Genomic DNA, 22,169 nt, shown 5'->3' with positions numbered 1-22,169 from the left:
TTGCCATTCAAATTTTTAGTCAATTTCACGGCAGAGGTGCAAGGGGAAAAAAATCCCAGAGTCATGAAAAAAATCCCAGAGATGTGGGGGTGTTGGAGCGTGAGAGCCCACCGCTCCCTCCTCCTGCAGTGGCAGCTCCTGTCCTGTTGGGCTGGGCCCTGCTTCCCGCTGTAGGCATGGTGACCCAGTACACTAAGTCACAGCGCCACTCAGGTTTGGCACATCCACCCCTCCATCTCCATCTATGACCAGGTTTATGCACCAAACCAGAGTGGCATTGTGACCTCATCAGCCCAGTCACAACGCCCACAGCAGGGAGCCAGGCACACAGGAGCCATCACTGCAGGTTTCACACACTTCATTAAAATTCACAATTACTGTGAACAGTTACCATGACCTCCAAGCCAAAATTGTTGCCTTGCCCATAATCACAAATGGTCTCCGACACTTTTCCAATTGCCTCAAAGCTTCAGTTATCCCTACCCAGCTGCTAGTATCTCCAGCTTCTCATGATAGCTTCTTGTGATGCAGTTATGTTGTTAGTTTGAAAAATCTGGAGTATAACAAAAACTGGAAATGTGGAGATATCCATCACAAGATAAACTGAATGCAGCATTACAGTAAACACAGGCCCATTGATCAGATTGTATTCTTGCTTTTTTTAAATTTTAGTCAAGATGATGCATTTAAAGCCTGCTGAACTTGAGCGATACAAAATGTAGGTTTGTTTTGCCATAGAACCTTCTAGTATTATGTATTTGTTGGTTGCATGAAGATGTCTCTGTGGGAAGAATATCCTTCTGGGTTTGTAAGTGGCCTTGCTTGATTTTACACCCGTTGAATCGGTTTTGGGACCAATCTTATTTAATCTTTTTGTTACTGACCTTGGCACAAAAAGTGGGAGTGTGCTAATAAAGTTTGCAGATGATACAAAGCTGGGAGGTATTGCAAATTCGGAGAAGGATCGGGATATTATACAGGAGGATCTGGATGACCTTGTAAACTGGAGTAATAGTAATAGGATGAAATTTAATAGTGAGAAGTGTAAGGTTATGCATTTAGGGATTAATAACAAGAATTTTAGTTATAAGCTGGGGACGCATCAATTAGAAGTAACGGAAGAGGAGAAGGACCTTGGAGTATTGGTTGATCATAGGATGACTATGAGCTGCCAATGTGATATGGCTGTGAAAAAAGCTAATGCGGTTTTGGGATGCATCAGGAGAGGCATTTCCAGTAGGGATAAGGAGGTTTTAGTACCGTTATACAAGGCACTGGTGAGACCTCACCTAGAATACTGTGTGCAGTTCTGGTCTCCCATGTTTAAAAAGGATGAATTCAAACTGGAGCAGGTACAGAGAAGGGCTACTAGGATGATCCGAGGAATGGAAAACTTGTCTTATGAAAGGAGACTTAAGGAGCTTGGCTTGTTTAGCCTAACTTAAAGAAGGTTGAGGGGAGATATGATTGCTCTCTATAAATATATCAGAGGGATAAATATAGGAGAGGGAGAGGAATTATTTAAGCTCAGCACCAATGTGGACACAAGAACAAATGGGTATAAACTGGCCATCAGGAAGTTTAGACTTGAAATCAGACGAAGGTTTTTAACCATCAGAGGAGTGAAGTTTTGGAATAACCTTCCAAGGGAAGCAGTGGGGGCAAAAGATCTATCTGGTTTTAAGATTCTACTCGATAAGTTTATGGAGGAGATGGTATGATGGGATAATGGGATTTTGGTAAGTAACTGATCTTTAAATATTCAGGGTAAATAGGCCAAATCCCCTGAGATGGGATATTAGATGGATGGGATCTGAGTTACTATAGAAAATTCTTTCCTGGGTATCTGGCTGGTGAATCTTGCCCATATGCTCAGGGTTTAGCTGATTGCCATATTTGGGGTCGGGAAGGAATTTTCCTCCAGGGCAGATTGGGGAGGCCCTGGAGGTTTTTCGCCTTCCTCTGTAGCATGGGGCATGGTTGACTGGAGGGAGGCTTCTCTGCTCCTTGAAGTTTTGAACCATGATTTGAGGACTTCAATAGCTCAGACATGGGTGAGGTTTTTCATAGGAGTGGTGGGTGACATTCTGTGGCCTGCGCTGTGCAGGAGGTCGGACTAGATGATCAGAGTGGTCCCTTCTGACCTTAGTATCTATGAATCTATGAATCTATGAATGTTGTCATAATTCATGTAATAAAGCCAGTCACATTGGAATAAATCTAATTCCCATGTCTTTCTGTCTTCCATACATAGGGAACTTTCTCTGGACGACAGACATGGCAGCTTGTGTGAAGGAACTGATATTTCATCTCTTGGGAGAGTTGCTTCGCAAAATTCACAATCTGGAACAGAAAAAGAACCCAGCAGGGTTGTCTTCTTCCATTGCACTTCAGCTAAATCCCTGTCTAGCCATGCTTATGGCTCTTCAGTCAGAACTGCACAAACTATACGATGAAGAAACTCAAAACTGGGTGTCTGGAAATGCATGTGGTGGCTCTGGTGTGGGAGTGGCTGACCAGGGAAGATTTTCAACCTACTTTCATGCTCTGATGGAAGGCTGTCTAGCTGTAGCAGAAGTGACTCTGCCAATCAATATGAGTGTAACAGCTAGTGTGATGTCATCAACAAATGCCCCAAATCTAAGTGATTCATCTTCCTCCTCTTCATCTTCTCCAGGACAGACGCCCCAGAGCCCAAGCCTCCTGTCAAAGAGGAAAAAAGTCAAAATGAAGCGGGAAAAGACATCGTCTTCAGGTAAACGGACTTCGTCCCGAGCTGCTGAAACTGACGCTGCAATTCTCAATATAGGAGGAAGCAAACCTGAGGACATGTTATGGTTTCATAGAGCGCTGACCTTACTTATAATTCTCAGACACCTAACTAAAAAGGATCCACAAGGGCTAGGTGTGACAAATGATGCTGTAGCTGATGCTTGCCAGGCACTAGTGGGTGCAACAGCTCATAGTCGCTTACTTGTGATTTCTGGAATACCAACTCACTTAGAGGAGGGTATTGTCAGAAGTGCAATCCGGAAGGCGTGTAATGCACATGGTGGAGTCTTCAAAGATGAAATCTACATCCCCTTGCAGGAAGAGGATCCCAAAAAAATCAAGAACAAAGCAGGAGGAGGAGAATGTAGGACTGAATTGGAAAAACCAACTGTATCTAATAGTGCAGACAGTCTCGATATCAGCAGTTCTAGCAGCGTCACACCTGCCATGAGTGTTAGTGCCTCAGCCTCTACAAGCCAGGCCTCCCTCTGCAGCTCGCAGGGTATCTCTCGGACAATTAGCGATATTTCTGTAGACCAGTTTCAAGCTGGACTGGAGTTGGCCATTCCACCAGGACTGCTAGAGCCACATGTTGTTTCCAGCCAGGAGAGCTTAGATCTTTCACTTTGCAGCACTGGAAGCCTTGGCAGCCTTGGCAGTCTTGGGGAACCACTTGACAATGTAGAAACAGCGTCTGTATCTGATGTTGGATCAATGTACACTGTCACGTCACTCGACAACCAGCCACTGATGTCACGGCCAATCAAGGGTTTTGCAGTAGTGGAGGTAACAGCTTTCAGGCAGTCAGGGATTCATTTGTAGCTCCCCTTTCCTGGAGCAGTCAGGCCAGATTTTGTCCTAAATGAATGATGTCGATTCTAGTAACTGTCTTCCCCCAAACTGAAAAACAAAACAAATCTTGTTTTTCACTTCTCTCCACACCATATTGTGGGGGTGAATCACAGGGCCAAAGAGGGTGTTTCCTTTCCATATAGACTGGTGTGGGGGTAATACTACAACTTGAATAATTCACTTTTGTATGTTGGATGGAGAATGGCAGGTACTATAAACAAGCAATAGTTCAGCACAAATTATGCTATCTAACTAGGAAACAGCATCAAATGCATTCCAATTAGAATTTGATGGATGTGCTTTCTTGTACTAAATTATCTTCAGATTTGCCCCGGGATCACAGTGCAGTGAGTCTAAGCACTTTCTTTTGCCTTTATCAGAACCTTTAATATCAACATCCTTTCTGAATGCAACAGTGTAAAGTCACTGTGGGTTTTTAGAGTTTATTACTTCAGTAGACTTTTAAGAATGGACTTGATTCCATCAATATTATGGTTTGACATTGAATGATTTTGAACTTTGTTGCCAAAAGAGTAACATACTTGGGCTAACATCTGCTTGTTTAAAATTCTCCTTTCCAAAGGGCTGCAAATGCTATTGAAAGTCTAGTGCTCCTAAATCCCACATTTGAAAAATCTCCCCTGGGCTTCCAGATGCTTTCAGTAACATCTGCCTCAAGTTTGTTGCAGCTTCAGAATGCATCCGATGAAGTGAGCTGTAGCTCACGAAAGCTTATGCTCAAATAAATTTGTTAGTCTCTAAGGTGCCACAAGTCCTCCTTTTCTTTTTGCGAATACAAACTAACACGGCTGCTACTCTGAAACCTAGAATTAGGCTTGTGTTTCAGCTCCTTTTACAGAAGAAAATATAGTTTACTCCAAAGGAATGTATTCAGCTGTCTTAATTTTTTACTGAGCCAAAGATATTAACATTGAAATAAGCAATAGATCCTGTAAAGAAAAATGGTAACATAATCATGTTGAATCGTACACCTGGTCTGTAGCTATTCCAGTAATGATGCATTACTGATATTCACAGCTTCCAAGAAAGTTAGGGAGCTGGAACAATAGCTCTGGTTCTAAGGGCCAATTTTATGTAGATATTTTCTAATACTGCACAGTTGAGGAGAACTGCAGGTGACCCTGAAACCTTCAAGTTGATCTAGAACTAATATTTTCGTATCTCAAGGCTTTTTATCTCAAGAGTTACCTCCAAACTTAAGAAATAGAATAGTCATTTCTCAGAGGCCTGTGTAATTAACCCAGGGTGTGGTGGTTTCAAAGAACCCACTTCCTAGAGTGGATGTATTGTCAGTAAATCTGAATTCTGATATCAGAGAATTAATGTAGCACATGTATAATGTTAAACCTCTGCAAGAAAAGAGAATGCAAGACTTAACCAATATAAATGACAGATATGTTCCCTATCAGAATTCCTTGTAACTACTTTCGTTATTTACGCAGATAAGGTCACGAGCTAAAATAGAAAAAATCCGAGCCAGTTTATTTAACAGTAGTGATCTGATTGGTTTGTCAAGTCTGGATGGTGAAGATGAACTAATGGAAATGTCAACTGAGGAGATTTTAACTGTATCTACTGTAAATCAGAGTTTATTTGATACGCAAGGGAGCCCAGTCCTAGAAGACTATTTTAATGATAAATCGATAAAAGGTGTGTATCTTTCATATTGGCAATTACATTGTTTCCAGGTTTTATGCAGTGGTCACATTCTTCTCACTTATGCTGGTGTAAATCCAGAGTAATTTATTGACAGACTGACAATGGAAAAAATTGTTCTCTTATAAGTTACTTGCCAATAGATTGGGGGGCGGGGATATGTGACAATTAGAGTATTCAACTACCTCTAAAGCTGGTCAGATAGTCATGAGTAATTTTTTATTTACTAATTTATTTAATAGTTGATGGGAAAAAAATTGTGATTTTTTAACCCATTTACAAATATTATTAGATCAAACTATTCCTTGACTTGAATGGAGTTATGCTGGGACGAATCCAGAGTAACTGAGCAGAATTTTACTCATGGTCTAAGACTTACATTAATCAGTGGTTAATTTTACTCTAAAAATCTGATCAAAACCTCTTGAATCAAATCATAAAGCTATAGAAAATTATATCAGTTGGATGGGCCCTAAATTCTAAATGAGAGGGAGAAAAGATTAATTGGGGTGGGGGGGAGGGAATAACCTCAGAGAACAATTAATTCAATTATTGACATAAACACTATTGTGTACCTATGCAAATTGTGCACCCAGTTATCAGCTGGATAACTAAATCAATTGTTGTTGTAATTTTGAGTGACATCAACGTAGTGGATCAAAATAAATGGAAGGCACTGTCTGTGGTACCATAAATTGAACTTTAAAAATGTCATGATTGCTGTGTATACTGGTTTCTAAACTATTTGCTGTCTAGTATTTTAGAGCACAAGTTTTTTTTAAATAATATAGTGAATGAATAGAACCATATTTCCCAGTGTCTTAATTTTAAACTCTCTTTTCATGTTAGATTTGTACTGTATTTCAATTTTTTGTATTAGGTGAGAAATTGGTCCCAGGTGCTCGAGAAGTCCTCACAGAAATATTTAAGAGCTGTGTTCACTCTGAACAAATGCTGAGCCTAACTCCAGCAAAACCCATTAAAGTTGCTGATATTTATCTGAGCAAAGAGCAAATAAATTCCCAGACTCCTGGAAACCTTCTCCATGTCTTCTTCACAAATGTCCGTCCACCAAAGAAGGTGCTGGAGGACCAACTCACTCAGGTAGCCCTGTGTAAAACACCTCTTTAATTACTCTCCTGGTGTAATTTGAAAATATTGGATAATCGTTCATTTCTCTTTTGGAAGATTTTAAGGAAATACGGTGTGCCCAAGCCTAAGTTTGACAAGAGCAAGTATAACAAGGCAGGCAAAGAGCAACATCCAGTGAAAGTTGTGAGCTCCAAACGTCCGGTTACTAAACCACCTGCAAAGGAAAAGTCTGTGCTCAATAGTGTCAGGTTAGTGCCTTGAACTTTTCTGCAGTCATAAAACAACTGTCTTCTCTCCATGGAACTAATTTTTTCTTTTCAGTGTTTTGACATACTGGCATGCAGAAGATGATTTTAAAAAAAAATTTTAATAATCAAGAAGAGACCTAAAATAACTCATGGCTTTGAGGGCATAAATCCTCTCTTGCGTTAAACAATATTTAATATTTTAGACTCATACCACACTCAATCATTTAAGGAAATGTACATTCTAACCAAAAAAATGTTTTTCCATAGCAGAACAGCTTTAAGTGAGAAGAAACCTACTGTAAAGCCAAAATCTCCAGAGAAGGGCAAACCTGATGAGAAGGACCCAGAGAAGTCTCCTACAAAGAAACAAGAAGGTAGGGGCTGTCTAGAAATTCTTCTCATTACTCCCTCTCCCTCTCCCTCTGAAAACATGCTATCTATCAAAGAGTAAAGATTTCAAACGTAAATTGGCCAGATATTTCTAGACTAAAAATGAAAGACCACTTGCTTTTTTTTTAAATGCAGTTAATTTATAAGTTGTCTAAAAGATTAAACTAATTGCAAATGTGGGCCCAGTTTCCACTCTCACTTGTATCCATGTGAATCTGGAGTCCCTGGGGATAAGTAAATGAGAGCAGAACTTGGCACATGATTATTATTATAGCTCAAACAGCATACTAAGCACTTGGGGCAGGGAACTAGTCTTCCTCGACTTTCAAAGAGCTTAAGGTATAAAGGTAATGTGTAATGGAGATGGAATGTGATTGAACAATGGGACTATTAAGCTGAAATAAAAGCTTCAGAAATGCTACATAGCTAGCATGGCAATCTTGGGTCTGTTACAGCCAGGCAGGGGAATGGAGTGCAAGGCTCTTGCTTGATATTCCACTCCTGGGCCAGCAGGGCTTGAGAATGAGGGTACATTCTGTGGCTCCACCCTTCGCTTTTGGAAACACATGGTCAGGTTATAGGACACTAACCGTGGAGAGCTAGCATAGCTCCCTCTCAAGCAGAAATCTTCCTTGATGGAATTGCAGGGATGGAGTCGTTAATAAGGGAGAAATGAACACTCTGGATTAAACCCTAGCAACCCTAACAGTTTCAGATTTTTTTCTGGGAAAGGCTGTCTTGGAGCTGTCCCTTATGGAGAGGACAAGACCAGTGGGAAGCAGGCAGGTAGCTTGAGTTTTGGATGTGAGTTGAGGGTAGCCAGGCAAAAGCAAACTCTCTGGAAATAAGCCTGCGTGATGTACATTTTTTTTTCTGGTAAATTACTAATTGTTTGATACTTACATCTCTGCTGTCAGTTCCAGAAGAGAAGTATTTGACCCTGGATGGATTTCACAGATTTGTTGTTGATCGAGCCAAACAGGACATCCGTAGTGTCTGGAGAGCTATTTTGTCCTGTGGATATGATCTTCATTTTGAAAGGTGCAATACATGTTTTGTAAAAGTGGTATAGAATTCAATACTTAATCTGACCGTGTTTGGAATGGCTGAGTTTTACTACAGATAGTCTGAAACTTATTAATGCTCAATGCACTTCTGGACGTGGCTATGATGCCTCAACATTGTTGAATAGTTTCTTAGAATGTTAGTTAAGGGACTCGATTCATATTCAGCTGCCAGGATGTGTGTTCCTGACTTCCATGTGCACATGCTAACTAGGAGGATCACACCTGAATTGTGGAAACCTGGTTTAAACAAAATTAGTTCATTTTGTCCCTCTTACTTCCAAAATCCATAATAAACTGACCTGTCAACAACTGCACTGCCAGCTGTTGCCTAAACTAAATTTCTCTGGCTTCGTGCCACATCAAAGCTGCATTCTGTGCCTCATGGTATTGAAACTGCTTCGGTAGATTTCTCCACTTGTTTTGAAGGAGCTAATACAGAGTAAAATGTTTAGTCATCATGTTACTTTCTTCCCTGTTATCATTTCAAAGCAGAGAAGTCCCTTAAATAGATCTATCCTCTTCCCTGGTATTGAGCTGCAAATTGCCTGCCTACTAAATCCCACTCCCTTGTCTGCTTATGAGCTCAGAGTAGAGAGTGCCCAGTGCAGTAAGTAAGCCTAGTAAGCAGGTAATGAAAGTCAGGAAAGGGGGGATGATAATGATTTGTTCTCCCTCATATCTGAAGCATTCTAATGTCTAGGCTAAAGGAGCTGTGCTTAGGGAAAGGGAAAAGGAGAGACCTAAAGCCACCTGGCTTCATGGTTAATGCAGTCCCGGGGAGCATTTGCATTTAACAGTTCTAATCCCCTTGTTCTTCAGGTGTGCCTGCATTGATGCAAGACATGCTCAGAAAGCATCCCGGAAGTGGACTTTGGAAATGGACGTAGCCCTTGTGCAGTACATCAACCGACTCTGCCGTCATCTTGCAATTACCCCAGCGCGACTGCACCCACACGAAGTTTACTTAGATCCAGCTGACGCAGCTGATCCCAGAGTCTCTTGTCTGCTGAGTATGCACAAATTGGGGGGGTTTCTAGTTATTACTTCATACGGTTTGTATTCCTCTTCAGTTCATGGTTATAGATTGCTTATGAATTCAGTGTGAAACACTTAGTGAAGGGCTGTGAATTCAACACTGGATCAACAGCCCTGGAAATTGAAGTCCTCTGGGTCACCACAGAAAAGGAACAGCAAAGGCAATAACAGTGCAGGCTTCCCCCGACTCCACAAAACCCTGTCAGTGTGTCTCTACCCTGGCATGTAGGGGCCGCCTCTAATGGACATGGGGGTAGCATTCTGCAGGGCCCATTCAGTCTGTGGTCACTATGCCAGAATGGGTGCTGAAGTGATGAGTTTGGGGACTCCTGTCCTGTCGTTTACCTCTCTGTTTCTGAATTTCTTCCTCATCTCAGATATTCCCATTGAAAGTCTACGTCTGCGTTTTGCACTGCTTCAGTCTCTGAACACGATGCTGGAGACCTTCTTCCTGCCACTGGTGGAGCTACGACAGACAGAAATGTATGCTAATAGTATTGCTGCATTATTGCAAGAGGCCAAAGGTCAGTGTCTCTAGGACTGCATGAGTTCTGTGAATGTCTGATGGTTGAGAGAAGTTTAGCATCTTCTGGGGGTTCTCTAATTGGTACAGATTGGAGAAAATATTAATCCATGCTTACCTCGGAAATCGGAGAACTTTGGGGGGAGATAGAGAGCTGATCATCATACTGACAAAAGCTCCTTGACTTTGCTTCTCAACCAGATAACCCAGTACGCTGACTGAATAGGGTGACTAAGAACAACGTGAGCACATGAGTAAGAGCTGTTGCTAGTGTTTTCCTGGATTAGGGAGAACCAGCCAGGGCAGTGCTATGTTTCAAATGACCTTGCTGAAGTACTCTGAAAAACGCAATAGGAATTGCTGTAGTGAGATACGGCAGCCTTCTCGTTACAAACATAAATATTTAGATTGTATGGTTTGGAGGATGGAGACAGGCTGTTCTGTTGTGTATAATGTCCAGCACAACAGATGTTTGTCCTGCTTGGGGTTTCCATGTGCTATCACAATATAAATAACAATAAGGCTGAAATGGTATGTTAGTCCCAGGAGCATACAATATAGTCAAGGGTTCCAGAACCGGTGAGCCTGCTAACTGCTACAGAAGTGATAGGCTTACAAAGATAGAAACCTTTATGAGAACCTCCAATAATCATAAAATGAGTAAAAGATTTAGGCTACCCTAGCCAGACCAGTCATTTCATTTACTCTGGAGAAATAGCTGATGTCGGGTCTTTGCTTCTATCCAACCAGAAAAGAGAACTTGCAAACCTAAGGTGTGGAAATTGAGTGTTCACAGTCTCTGTGTGTAGTGTATGGATTTAGGGTGCCATGAGATACACTTACTTATATCTTCTTGTCATTAGTATCATCCTCAGAGCATGCCAGATTTCAGAAAACTATTTAGAAATGTGCTTTTCTGTCTTATTTGCACAGCTTAAGGTTTGGCTGACAGGAAATAATCATCTAATATAAGAAATCTGTTGTACAGAAATATTGTGATAAAGAACTTACTTGACATGTGTCTTCCAATAAATATTAACTCTGAATACAAAAAGTGTCCAAAGGCTTGTTTGGATTGGCCAGCTCTTAGACTGAGGCTTACAGAACATTAAATCAGTCCCAAAATGTTGTTCATCACATGATTTCAGGAAATAAAATTACAGAAGGACCAATAGTAGACATAAACATGTATTTCTTTATTTAGGTTTAATCTTTTATGACACAAAGGTGACTGTAATGAATCGAGTGCTGAATGCCACTGTACAAAGAACAGCAGATCATGCAGCGCCAGAAATCACACTGGATCCATTAGAAATAGTGGGAGGTATTTGCATTGTTTATTCTCTCTAACCTTAATTTTCATTTACTGCCTATGATTTCAAATTGGTCTTAAAATAACCAAGCTCAGACTCCTATGAACACAAAATACTCACAGTGGATTCAATTTTTTAAAATGTTTCTTTTAAATAGGGGAGATCCGTTCTTCAGAGAATTCCTACTTCTGCCAGGCATCTAGGCAGCTAGCCTGTGTGCCATCCTCTCAGCTCTGTGTTAAACTAGCCAGTGGTGGGGATCCTACATATGCCTTTAACATTCGCTTCACTGGAGAGGAGGTTCATGGAACGAGTAAGTTATCGTCTGACAGAATAGTAGTGACACATGTGGCATGTTGATCAGAATGTATCCAAAGAAGGCAAGGAAAACTAACGCTAGAGAGGACTTGAGCTTGTAGTCTTCACTAGGACCAGGTTCCAGAAAAGTTAACAAGTGTTTATACTGAATAAGTAGTACAGGGACAGATTGCCAGTGACTCTGCAGTGATGCTATACTTAAAAGAACGTTCGTTAGGTAAGAACTTTTTTTTGTTAAATACGACTGACTATGATATGTCTCCTTTTCTCCCAACACTTTGTGTTTGTTTTTTGAATCCAACTTGGCTGGGACAGTGAGAGAACACTAGTCAGTTTCACTTTTTGTTTTTGTGATTAACCCCATGTTACAATAGCCGAGTTGCAGACACTCCAGGGGAAAGGTTTAAATTAAGCCAATAAAAAAAAAGGTTCATTTTCATAAAGTTTTCCTTTATTTGAAGGGGAAAAACAAAAGCCTAAGTATGGGGTCTAAGCTATCTGATAGTTGTTTGGTTTATCTGACTAGACATTTTATACTTAATGTATATAATCTGCTCTATAGTACAAATCTTTCTTTGGAGACATGGAAGGCTAGTGCCTGCTATGCTTTATTCTAATGCTAGGAAGAAATTGGGAAAAATCATATCTGAAGCCAAGCCTAGTGTTCTGAACAAACTGACTTTAGGGAGAGGCTTATCTAAATGACTTTGTCACTAAACCTTGACTTAGAGACACTTTCCCCAGTGCTACATACTGTTGGGTGGACTTTCCAAGAGATACTGGATAAGAGCAAGGAGAAAGTTTCCTGTTTTGTTGCCATCCTCGGAATATATGCAAGTGCAAGGGAGGGCTTAAAGAACAAACTATATGAGAAAAGAAAATCAATTCCTGTTTGCAAGATTGATGCAATCTGCATGTACTCATTCTAATGGTTTGTCTTAGGAGGTTAATGACTGGATATAGCATGAGAGATGGAAAAATGGAAATTCTAGTTAACACTTTCCCTACTACTGACTACTCAGTTATATCAAACTGCATGAAGTCATTGGAGGTGCACGGAAATATCATTAAAGAGCTGTTTGAAGTATCCCCTCAAAGTATTAAATCCATCTTTTCTTTTTAAGACACATGGTTATGATGAATGACAATACCTGTAGATTAATGTGATGCATAGTTAACTTGGTTTCAGAGTAGCAGCCGTGTTAGTCTGTATTCGCAAAAAGAAAAGGAGTACTTGTGGCACCTTAGAGACTAACAAATTTATTAGAGCATAAGCTTTCGTGAGCTACAGCTCACTTCTTATGCTCTAATAAATTTGTTAGTCTCTAAGGTGCCACAAGTACTCCTTTTCTTTTTATAGTTAACTTGGTTTGCGTTAAGATTCTAGCAGTATTGCCTCATCGCATGTAACTATATTGTGAGTACGCCGCTTGCGTGTTCCATCACTATGAAAATACGTTCCATCTTAAGGTGATGAATTCTCCTTAAAGTCTAAACAGAATAACAAAGGTATTGCACCTCTCTAGGTAACCTTAAATAAACAACTAATGATTGAAGACAAGACCATTACTTGAGAATGCAGTGGAAAGCAATACATTGAATGTTCTTTTATGAAGTTAAACAACTGCAGTGCAGACATGCATATGAACAGGTTAGGGATGGCTGCCATCTTCCCCATTCTTGGTTATCCACTATACACAATGAAACATGTTTCACCTGTAGAAATTTGAGTTAAATGTTGATTTCAGAGGGCTAGTGCTCTGTGGACAAGAAGGCAACAGGAGTGAGGCCAGAGAGGATGTATGTGTGGTTTGTTAGAGTGAAAGCTTTGCATCTTTCTTTCAGGTGGTTCGTTTCGTCACTTCCTGTGGCAGGTCTGTAAGGAATTACAGAGCTCCTTGCTTTCCCTGCTCTTGCTGTGCCCCAGCTCTACAGTCAATAAGAATAAGGTATGATACCCCAATGGAGATTCATAAAAAAGTGCTTTGCTCTTACTAAGGAAATATTCGATATCAGCACTCAGTGATTAGGACAGGACAGCTCTCAATTGCTGACAACTAGGGGAGTTTTCAAAGTGATGCCTGTGGGAGTTAGCCACACAACTCCCATTAATGACTGGAGGGAATGTGTAGGTGAGTTCCCCTGCATGGTGTTTAGAAAAGTCCACAAGAAGTAAGGTGCTTATCTGTCTGCTACATGCTGTAGTTCTGACCTTAGAACAAAGCTCATCTCCTCTAAAGCACCCTTTAAAGTGTTTGATTTCAAGATTGTCCCTTGTATTTCTTCATGAGAAGTTATTTATGGGCCAGGTTCTGCCACTTTTACTCCACAAATGTCCTCACTGAAATCAGTAGTACTACTTGTGGAGTCAAAAAAGAAAAGGAGGACTTGTGGCACCTTAGAGACTAAAATTTATTTGAGCATAAGCTTTCGTGAGCTACAGCTCACTTCATCTGATGCATTCGGTGGAAAATAAATGGGGAGATTTATATACACGCACAGAGAACATGTGTTCATTACATAAAGTAAAACTATTTCCCCATGTTATTTCTCCCCCCACCCCACCCCCTACTGTTCCTCAGACGTTCTTGTTAACCGCTGCAAATGGCCCACCTTGATTATCACCACAAAAGGTTTTCCTCCTTCCTGCTGGTAATAGCTCTCCTTACAGTGTGTGTGATAAAACCCATTGTTTCATGTTCTCTGTGTGTGTATATTAATCTCCCCACTGTATTTTCCACCAAATGCATCCGATGAAGTGAGCTGTCGCTCACGAAAGCTTATGCTCAAATAAATTTGTTAGTCTCTAAGGCACCACAAGTCCTCCTTTTCTTTTTTGTGAATACAGACTAACCATGGCTGCTACTCTGATACTTGTGGAGTAAGACTCAACTCAATGTGAGTAAGGGTATTGGAATTTGGCCCTTATTTTGCATGCTCCACATTTTACAGAAACAAGTAAAAACATGGTCCCTGTCCCAGAGAGCTCACAGTCACTGAGGCATGGTTCCTTCCCTGCAGTGCTCTTGAGGTGGGGCAACCACACATTATGCAGAGCAGACTGCATAAACACAATCCAGTTCTGTATGTAAACTACTGCAGGGCCGTCCAGCACCTATATGCTATAGACCTTAAACTATTAAAGCTAACACACAAAAAACTAGGTCAGCGTTTCCCAAACTTTTAAAAGCAGAGCCCCCTTCAACACCCCAATATGTTAAGGGCCAACGTTTATATATCGTCAGGCCCCATGCTTTGAGAAACAGTTCTAGGCAACTAAACAGGCTTCAGTGTGTCTGAAAACCTCTTACCTGACCATTCTTTCTTCCTGAAAATACTCACCTCTGGCGTTTTCTCTAATCATTAAACGTTTGTGTTTGTTTTATTAAGGGGAAGTATATTCTGACACCTAGTCCTATAACCTATGCGGAAGAGCAGTTGCTTCATTTCTTTGGACAGCTACTGGGCATTGCAGTTAGAGCTGACGTTCCTCTTCCGCTGGATCTCTTATCCTCGTTCTGGAAGACCTTAGTAGGAGAACCACTGGATCCAGATGTTGATCTCCAGGAAGCTGACATCCTTACCTACAACTATGTCAAAAAATTTGAAAATGTAATTTTTTCCCTCTTTTTTCTTTTCTTCTTTGTCTCCTTTACCCATAACCCTTGTGCACTGGGTCTTAGCTGCTGATAGCAAATCCTGCAGTAATTGTACAGCCTGACTGAGGGCCTGATCCGTCAAACTCCTGTTAAAGGCCAGTAGGGCTCCATGTGGGTGCAAAGCTTTGTCACCATGCATGAAGCAGCAGGATGAGACCCTGAGTTTGTCATTTTACATCCTGTTGTCATGGGAAAGGCACTCAATTATGCATTGTCATCCCTCCCCAAGATGGCCAGGCTCTGTTAAATTGAGACTAGGAACTTTTAACTTTTACAATTTATCTTTAGGTGCCATGATCAACTGTGTTAGGGCTTCCACATTAGGTAGCAACAGGTTTTACTTGTTAGTCAGCTAATGTGTTGATCCAGACTTCAGCAATTCAGTAATCTGGAGAAACCTAATGCTGTGAATCAGTTACGTAACTCAACTCTTAGTTCTGTGTTTCGAACCATTGCAGGCACTAGGTGATCCCGTGCACAAACGTTAGTAAGGTGCCCAGTTGTCAGCAGAACTATAAAAACAGTAGTTACTTTAAATTGTCTGTGAAATGCTCTTTAGTTTTTAAACTACTCTTTATAATATTCCCTTAAAAATGTGAAAACTAACATTGCTTTTCCTAATAACTTGGTGTTCTATTTGGCAAATGTTAATTTCCCATAAGCCCATGTTCCTAATAGAATTTGTAATGGTCCTTACGCACAGCACAAAGCAGATGTTAGCAAGTAAAGGAAATGCAGCAGTGTCTGTTCATTGGGCTGGCTCAGTAGTAGTAGGCACTATCCTTAAAACATTCTGTGTGGCACAAGGATAGTTTTGGGGGTTTTTAAGCATAACCTCTGAGAGTCCCCAGCAGATCCTCACAGCTGGAATGCAGGTCAAGTGACATGCTCATGTTCTCCTCCTTAAATATTTTATTTTATGCAGCATGTGAAATTTAATACCACATTCGTAATCTGTACAGTGCTAAACTAGAATGCTGGCTTGCTCCTCATACCCAGGTGTGCTCACTTACTCATGGACAGGTTGCCTTTCAGTGCCTGTGCCATTGTCATTGGATGATGTAAAATGTAATGGGGCCCTTTCATAGGCACCAACTCCCAAGACTGGAGCACCATTGAAAAATAATAGTGGGTGCTCAGCACCCACCAATGGCCCTGCTGATCTGCTCCTGCCCCTCCCTCCCAGCCTCTCCTGCCTGTTGCAGATCAGCTGTTCAGCAGTGTGCAGGAGGCGCTGGGGAGGGAGGGGGCAGAACAGGGTGGGAAGAGGTGGGGCCTTGGGGAAGGGGTGGAGTGGGAGCGAGGCCTGCAGCAGGGCAGGGATCGAGCACCTCTAGAGAAATGAGGAAGCCGGCGCCTGCTCTTTTAGTCATTATGTTGGCATGATGATGTCTGAAGAGATTAACAAGAACAAGGTACAGTAAAGTGCAAGTTACTAGATATTATCACGTCATCCTAGATAAACGATGAGACTGAACTGGAGGCCTTGTGTGCTGAAATTGCATCCCAGCATCTAGCAACAGAGAGCCCTGATTGTCCTAACAAACCATGCTGCAAGTTCACCTACCTGAGCATGACCGGCGAAGAGCTGGAGCTGTGTCCTCGAGGCAGGCACATTCCCGTAATGTGAGTAACACCATTAGTGGGAGGACGTTTCATGAGGGTAAATGCGATGGCTTTTCAACCAACAGCTAAATGGTGCTCTGACGTGGTGAAAGCTAGGGTGCTGGGAATACCCAGTACCTTTGACTGGCCGGAGCTGGGAACTCCAGCATAACGCTGTTCATCTGTAAATAATGGAAGGCTGAGCATGACTGCACAGTGACCACTTCCTAGTCGTCATCACTGCATGTTGTGTGCGTGCACTCTCACAGCTATGAAAGCGAGGGGCGAGTACCAGGATCAGCAGGTGCTACCGCATGTGGGGTTAAATTAGGAACAGATGGCATCAGAATGGAAGCGACCAGAAGCCCCTGCTCAGGAACCCAGGAAATGGGATTGCAGATTGTAATAGGGAGTAAGACTTTTCCTCTCAGACTCCTTTCTTTCTGAATCCCTTATGTCAGCTGGGAGAATAAGGACATATATGCAACAGCAATCCGGAATCTGAGGCTGCATGAACTGCAGAATCCTGACTGCATGACGGCTGTGCGTGCTGGACTAGGATCGATTATACCCCTGCAGCTTCTAACAACACTGAGTCCTCTAGAAATGGAGCTAAGGACGTGCGGGCTACCTTCCATTAACCTGGAGTTCCTAAAGGTATGTTGGGCTGAAGTCCCTTTGGAACATCCATGTCTAAAGTTAGGGTAATGAATTGGTAAGCACCTTCTGGCATAGTTGCTTCTGTTTCAAGAAAAGCTACAATTCTGTTTTTCAGGCATGGATTAGATTTGTTTAAAATCAATATTTAAATGATAAAACTCTAAAAATGTCCACATCCCCAAACTCTATTCAATACCTGCCTCTTTACTAAGATTAAATTAGCTGTTTAAAATTTCATAACAGGATATAGCAGGATAATTTCTGCAAACATGGTACAATTTCGGAATTACTTGACTTTGTCCTGTAAGTACGTTAATATTAGTACTACAGACAATGCACCACAAAGAGGGGTGTTTTTTTTGGCTTACGTTATCAAACATCTTTAACCTGTTGTATTAAAATATTGTGCGAAGATGTGTTTGCCTTGCAACAGCAGCAGCCTTGAACTGGTATAGAACAGTGTACAAAAACACAACCTGGACGCAGTTTAGAAAGGGTCTGTGTAAAAGTCAGTCTGTTATAGATGCAGTTGGGATAGAATGATAGATACCTGGAATTTTATCTCACTGCACACAATGCAACAATTTGAATGAATCGATTTCTAGTGGAACTTGTACTGGTAAAACTGATTGGTTAGGATACTCTGCTGTGTTTGATTTCCATTATCACTGATGCAAGACTTGAAAAGGAGAGTAATACACATCATGTTCTTCATCTGTATCTAATTTCACTGTCCTTCCCCTTCCCTCTGTTAGGCGCACACCATGTACCAGGTGGGGCTGATGGAAACAGACCAACATATTGAATTTTTCTGGGGTGCATTAGAAATGTTTACTCAGGAAGAACTCTGCAAATTCATAAAGTTTGCCTGCAATCAGGAAAGGATCCCCTTTACGTGTCCATGCAAAGATGGAGGGCCAGATACAGCACATGTCCCACCTTATCCCATGAAAATTGCACCCCCAGATGGAGCTGCAGGTATGTTGTCTACTGAACATTTGTATAAATAAAATCAGCCTCTTACCTTGTGACCTTTTTTAGATTTGAAATCCGTATTGCCTTTTAAAACATTCTTTGCCTGACAGGTTCAGGGCTTGTCTACGCAGTGGAGTAAAGTGCACTAACGTGATATGGAGTGCTGTTTAACTTAGTGCACACCAGCAGGGTCTGCATGTACCAGTTAACACACACGTTAGTGTATTTTAGAAATCACACCCCCGTAGTGTGCATTACCCCACTGTGTAGGCAAGGCTGCGGAAGAAAGTGCAATGCAGTTAAGAAATGGTTGTAACTATGACGAGAGAGAGAGAATGTGGCTGTTTTTAAGCCATGCCCAAATAAGATGCTTCAAGCAAAAATAAATCTTCTAAAGACTCCAAATACCTGCCTGTTGGCCATATATGCAGAGGTGGGGACTGTGGTGGAATTTCGTGATGTGGCTTCTGCAGAGCAGAATATCTTCTATGCTTTTAAAGTGTCGATACTGTAGGCCCAGTGTCAGCCCCACCAAACTTAACAGTATAAATTCCATTGGGCTTTTTGGCGGGTCTCCTGAACCTAGAATTTACAGGATTCTATTACTTTGATGTGTGTTAATATCAATAGCAAGAAAATTACGTCCTTGGAAAAGAAACTTAACTAGAACATCAAAGTGCAGAGCCTGTTAACAAGTCTTCATGTTCCTTTACAGGTTCCCCAGATTCTCGGTACATCCGTGTTGAAACGTGTATGTTCATGATAAAGCTTCCTCAATATTCCTCTCTGGATATAATGCTAGAAAAGCTCCGGTATGCTGTTCACTACAGAGAGGATCCACTTAGCGGCTGAGTTGGGCAAGACCAAGACCAGGGACACTTTTGGGAGGCTTGTTTCATGACTGCTCTGTTGGAAACCCTGTGATTCACCTGAAAATACCTCCAGTGACACTACATAAAGAATTGGAGACTAATTTATTTTCTGAACTTTTGTTCCCATTACAGTAATTATTGGAAGACTTACGTTTTGTATTTGTAGATTTTTGTGGTGGACTGGTTATTTTGCTGCCTTGTTTGTGGAATATTTGTAGGATAGTACAGATCGGTTTGATGTGTATAATTTAATTTTAAGACCTTGGAACATGTACACTTCTAATTTTGTAATTTAAAATTGTGTTGCCTATGCAAACACAACAAACTTGGCTATTCTGAGGTTGAGAGCTCAGATCTAAATGATTAGAGTTCATTCTCCCTCTAAAACATTTTTGAGTACAAAAATAGAATTACTATTTAAAAAATCACTTCACATTTTCCATAAAATCAGAACAACATATCCCTCATATGAAAGCTGAGAGAGTTTGTTTTCTGTACTTGATACACTGAACTTCCAGCACATACACATTTGGGTTCTGTAACAGAAAATATGCTTCCAAATTACATGTGTTTACATATCCTGAAATGTTCTTGATTAATTATTTAAATCCAAATCAAACACATTGGTAACTACCACAGTAAATATCAGTGTTTTATTTTCAAACTTTCCTCTTCAGATAGCTGAAAAACCCAGAACAGTGAAGAACCATGATACAGTTAGGTCCCAATCAAGACATTCCTTGATTGAAACTAAACCTTCTAACAAAAATTTCTTCACTGATCTTTGGTTTTTAAATAGTGGAAGAAACAGAGTGGGTTCTCTCTATAAAATACCACATTCCATATTCAGAATATTAACTAGTAAGTGATTAAAGTACCTTTGATTTGTTTCATGTACTCAAAAATGATTTATCTAAAATGAAGCAAATTATCCTAAAAATGTGACACCTAGAAGGGGGAAAAAGACACAAAGTTGCTGAATTGAAGATGAAGCTTCTATTTTATATAGAAATATAATGGTGGAATACAGGGAGGTGACAATTCTGTACGTTAAACTGTTGTATGTGATGGAATGAGTTCTGCAGCGGTAAAAAGCACCACATCTATCTTCCTTCACTAATGCAAACAAGTGTTGCCCTCTATTGGGTATATTTAAAGCGAGACAGCACTTTGTAAACCATTTAGAACTGAACTCATATGAAAAACCTATTTGTGCTCAAAAACCGAAGAGAACACTGAAATTACTGCTGTACTACTTGGCTCAGTACTATCTGTAAGTTAAGTGCCAGTACTGAGCTACAGATTAGTCATTTTCCTGCTGGTGCACATCTAGCCACATAAAGGTCTGGTATTACGTGTCTCTTTAGAAGACAGACATACACTAATTGTTTGGCTTGTCAGTTGTAATGGGAATTGAAAAGCTGTATTTTTTTGTATATTATTGTGAATATTGGGAATTATGTGTGTGGTATGTTTGGAGAGCAGGATGTGTGAGAACAGAGAAAGCCACTAAGTGTGTACGTGCGTGGTGTTCTGAGAGTGAATGGAAAGGTGTATGTGTGTAACAGCTGAAGTAGTAGTAGTTGGCATACAATGGCTCCAAATCCTGTTGTTAGGAGAATTGTCACTATTCTATAGCATTCCTCTCCCCCTCTCCTCTGAGAAACATGTAGGAATAATATGTACTCTTGAATCTTGTCCACTTTCTGGTAGAAGCATAGATATAGATGAAATATCATTCCAAGTAAGGCAAACATATGTAAAGTTTATCAAGACCAGAGGGAAACTAAGCACAATATGTTGCTTGAAATGCTTTATTCCCATCCAAAAAGTGCATTCTCAAACAGATGCTGAGCAAGGGGAACATGAAGAATGTCATCTGAGTTTCATAGCAGAACTACCGTTGCTGACAATTAAATGCTTTGGTTTTCTTTCTGGTGGTTTGAATAGTATTTTTGTACTGTTTAAGTATCTCCTTTCAAACCCCTAACAACTTGAGTGGACTCAAAATTCAGTCAAATACCTCACTGGTAGGGGTTTGAGGACTTTGGTATGCCAATCCTTTCCAATGATATGATTACAGCTGTGAGTAAGATAACTGCTGCTAATGTTTCTGCTTCTCCTTCCAGAAAGCACATGTGAGTAAAGCATATCCACATCTTGGCCCTGAAATGTGTGCTGTAAAGTTACTTGATATATTATTTATTATAGTTATTTATGGTTGCATTTAACAAACTTTTAGTCAATGCTGTTTACACCCTGCTGTGTAAATGAAGCTTCTTACTACAGGAAAAAATGTGTCAACAATAAATAACCTTCATCTGCTTTTGACTGATTTGAAGAATGGTGTGATCCCTTGGCAGGAAGAACAGGTTAAAGGAATGAAGTGCTGCTGTGGCTTTAGTGACAATGGCCTGGAACTAAAGATTTTCTAATCCAGATTATTTCCTTGTGCTCAAAGTGAACCTAGCAGTCTCTGTAGTAAGCCTTTCTAAGCAAACCTTGGTGTGTGATTTTTTATTTTACTTGGATACTCATTCAGAATGTAAAATTACACAGAGCAGTGAAAAACAGTCAAGTATTTATTCTAGTACCTGCAAGGTGTCCATCTTGGTACTGTACTGTACTTAACATCCATCTTTAGATGTATTTTGTGTCCTTATTACTTGAGGCTGGACATAGAAAACCTGACCTTGAAGTTGCATTTTCTGATAGAATTAAAACTACTAGAAATTCTTCTTTAAACCCTACTTTTATGGGCTAATATTCTTTGTCTTTGCAGCAGAGCTGTAAGTATTTTTTACAACAGGGAAAGTCAAGTCCAGACACTGGTAATGTTTCTCTTGAACAGGATGAATGCAGTGCATCTCCTGCAGAGAAAACCCACTTGACAGTTCAGTACGTGTAGTTAATTTATTCCATGTTTTCACCCTACAATTTCCCCATGAATAAGGTATCCAATTAAACATCATCATAACAAGAAAGGTGCAGCCATAGTATCCTGCCCCATGAACTATCATTGCCAGGTTGATTGCCTCTTGTATTTAATAAATGCTTACTAGGAATGGAAGCATCCTTAACATCTGTATTTTTAAACAGATGTTAGTTCTA

General features: G+C 40.6%; 1 protein-coding gene across 6 annotated transcripts in view; it reads left to right on the top strand.

Annotated features, from left to right (window-relative positions):
* HECTD4 (HECT domain E3 ubiquitin protein ligase 4) overlaps window positions 1-21,381 on the top strand; it is a 117,172-nt gene extending 95,791 nt beyond the window's left edge. For 5 of the 6 annotated variants that reach the window (XM_038373280.2, XM_043498305.1, XM_038373281.2 and 2 more), the window contains 16 exons: window positions 2,255-3,558; window positions 5,088-5,295; window positions 6,182-6,405; window positions 6,490-6,641; window positions 6,909-7,015; window positions 7,949-8,072; window positions 8,918-9,108; window positions 9,511-9,657; window positions 10,861-10,980; window positions 11,127-11,282; window positions 13,133-13,236; window positions 14,678-14,899; window positions 16,406-16,572; window positions 17,013-17,208; window positions 17,967-18,189; window positions 18,902-21,381. In XM_038373280.2, the coding sequence (XP_038229208.1) occupies window positions 2,255-3,558; window positions 5,088-5,295; window positions 6,182-6,405; window positions 6,490-6,641; window positions 6,909-7,015; window positions 7,949-8,072; window positions 8,918-9,108; window positions 9,511-9,657; window positions 10,861-10,980; window positions 11,127-11,282; window positions 13,133-13,236; window positions 14,678-14,899; window positions 16,406-16,572; window positions 17,013-17,208; window positions 17,967-18,189; window positions 18,902-19,038 (3,782 nt within the window). In that variant the 3' untranslated portion in view covers window positions 19,039-21,381. The remainder of the gene's footprint in view (window positions 1-2,254; window positions 3,559-5,087; window positions 5,296-6,181; window positions 6,406-6,489; window positions 6,642-6,908; window positions 7,016-7,948; window positions 8,073-8,917; window positions 9,109-9,510; window positions 9,658-10,860; window positions 10,981-11,126; window positions 11,283-13,132; window positions 13,237-14,677; window positions 14,900-16,405; window positions 16,573-17,012; window positions 17,209-17,966; window positions 18,190-18,901) is intronic. The other variant, XM_038373279.2, reaches the window with a different exon arrangement.
* The last annotated feature ends 788 nt before the right edge of the window (window positions 21,382-22,169 follow it).

This window comes from Dermochelys coriacea, chromosome 15, assembly GCF_009764565.3.
Source record: "Dermochelys coriacea isolate rDerCor1 chromosome 15, rDerCor1.pri.v4, whole genome shotgun sequence".
NCBI lineage: Eukaryota > Metazoa > Chordata > Testudines > Dermochelyidae > Dermochelys > Dermochelys coriacea.
The sequence above is the reverse complement of the archived record's forward strand: the minus strand, read 5'-3'. Positions and strand labels throughout refer to the sequence as shown.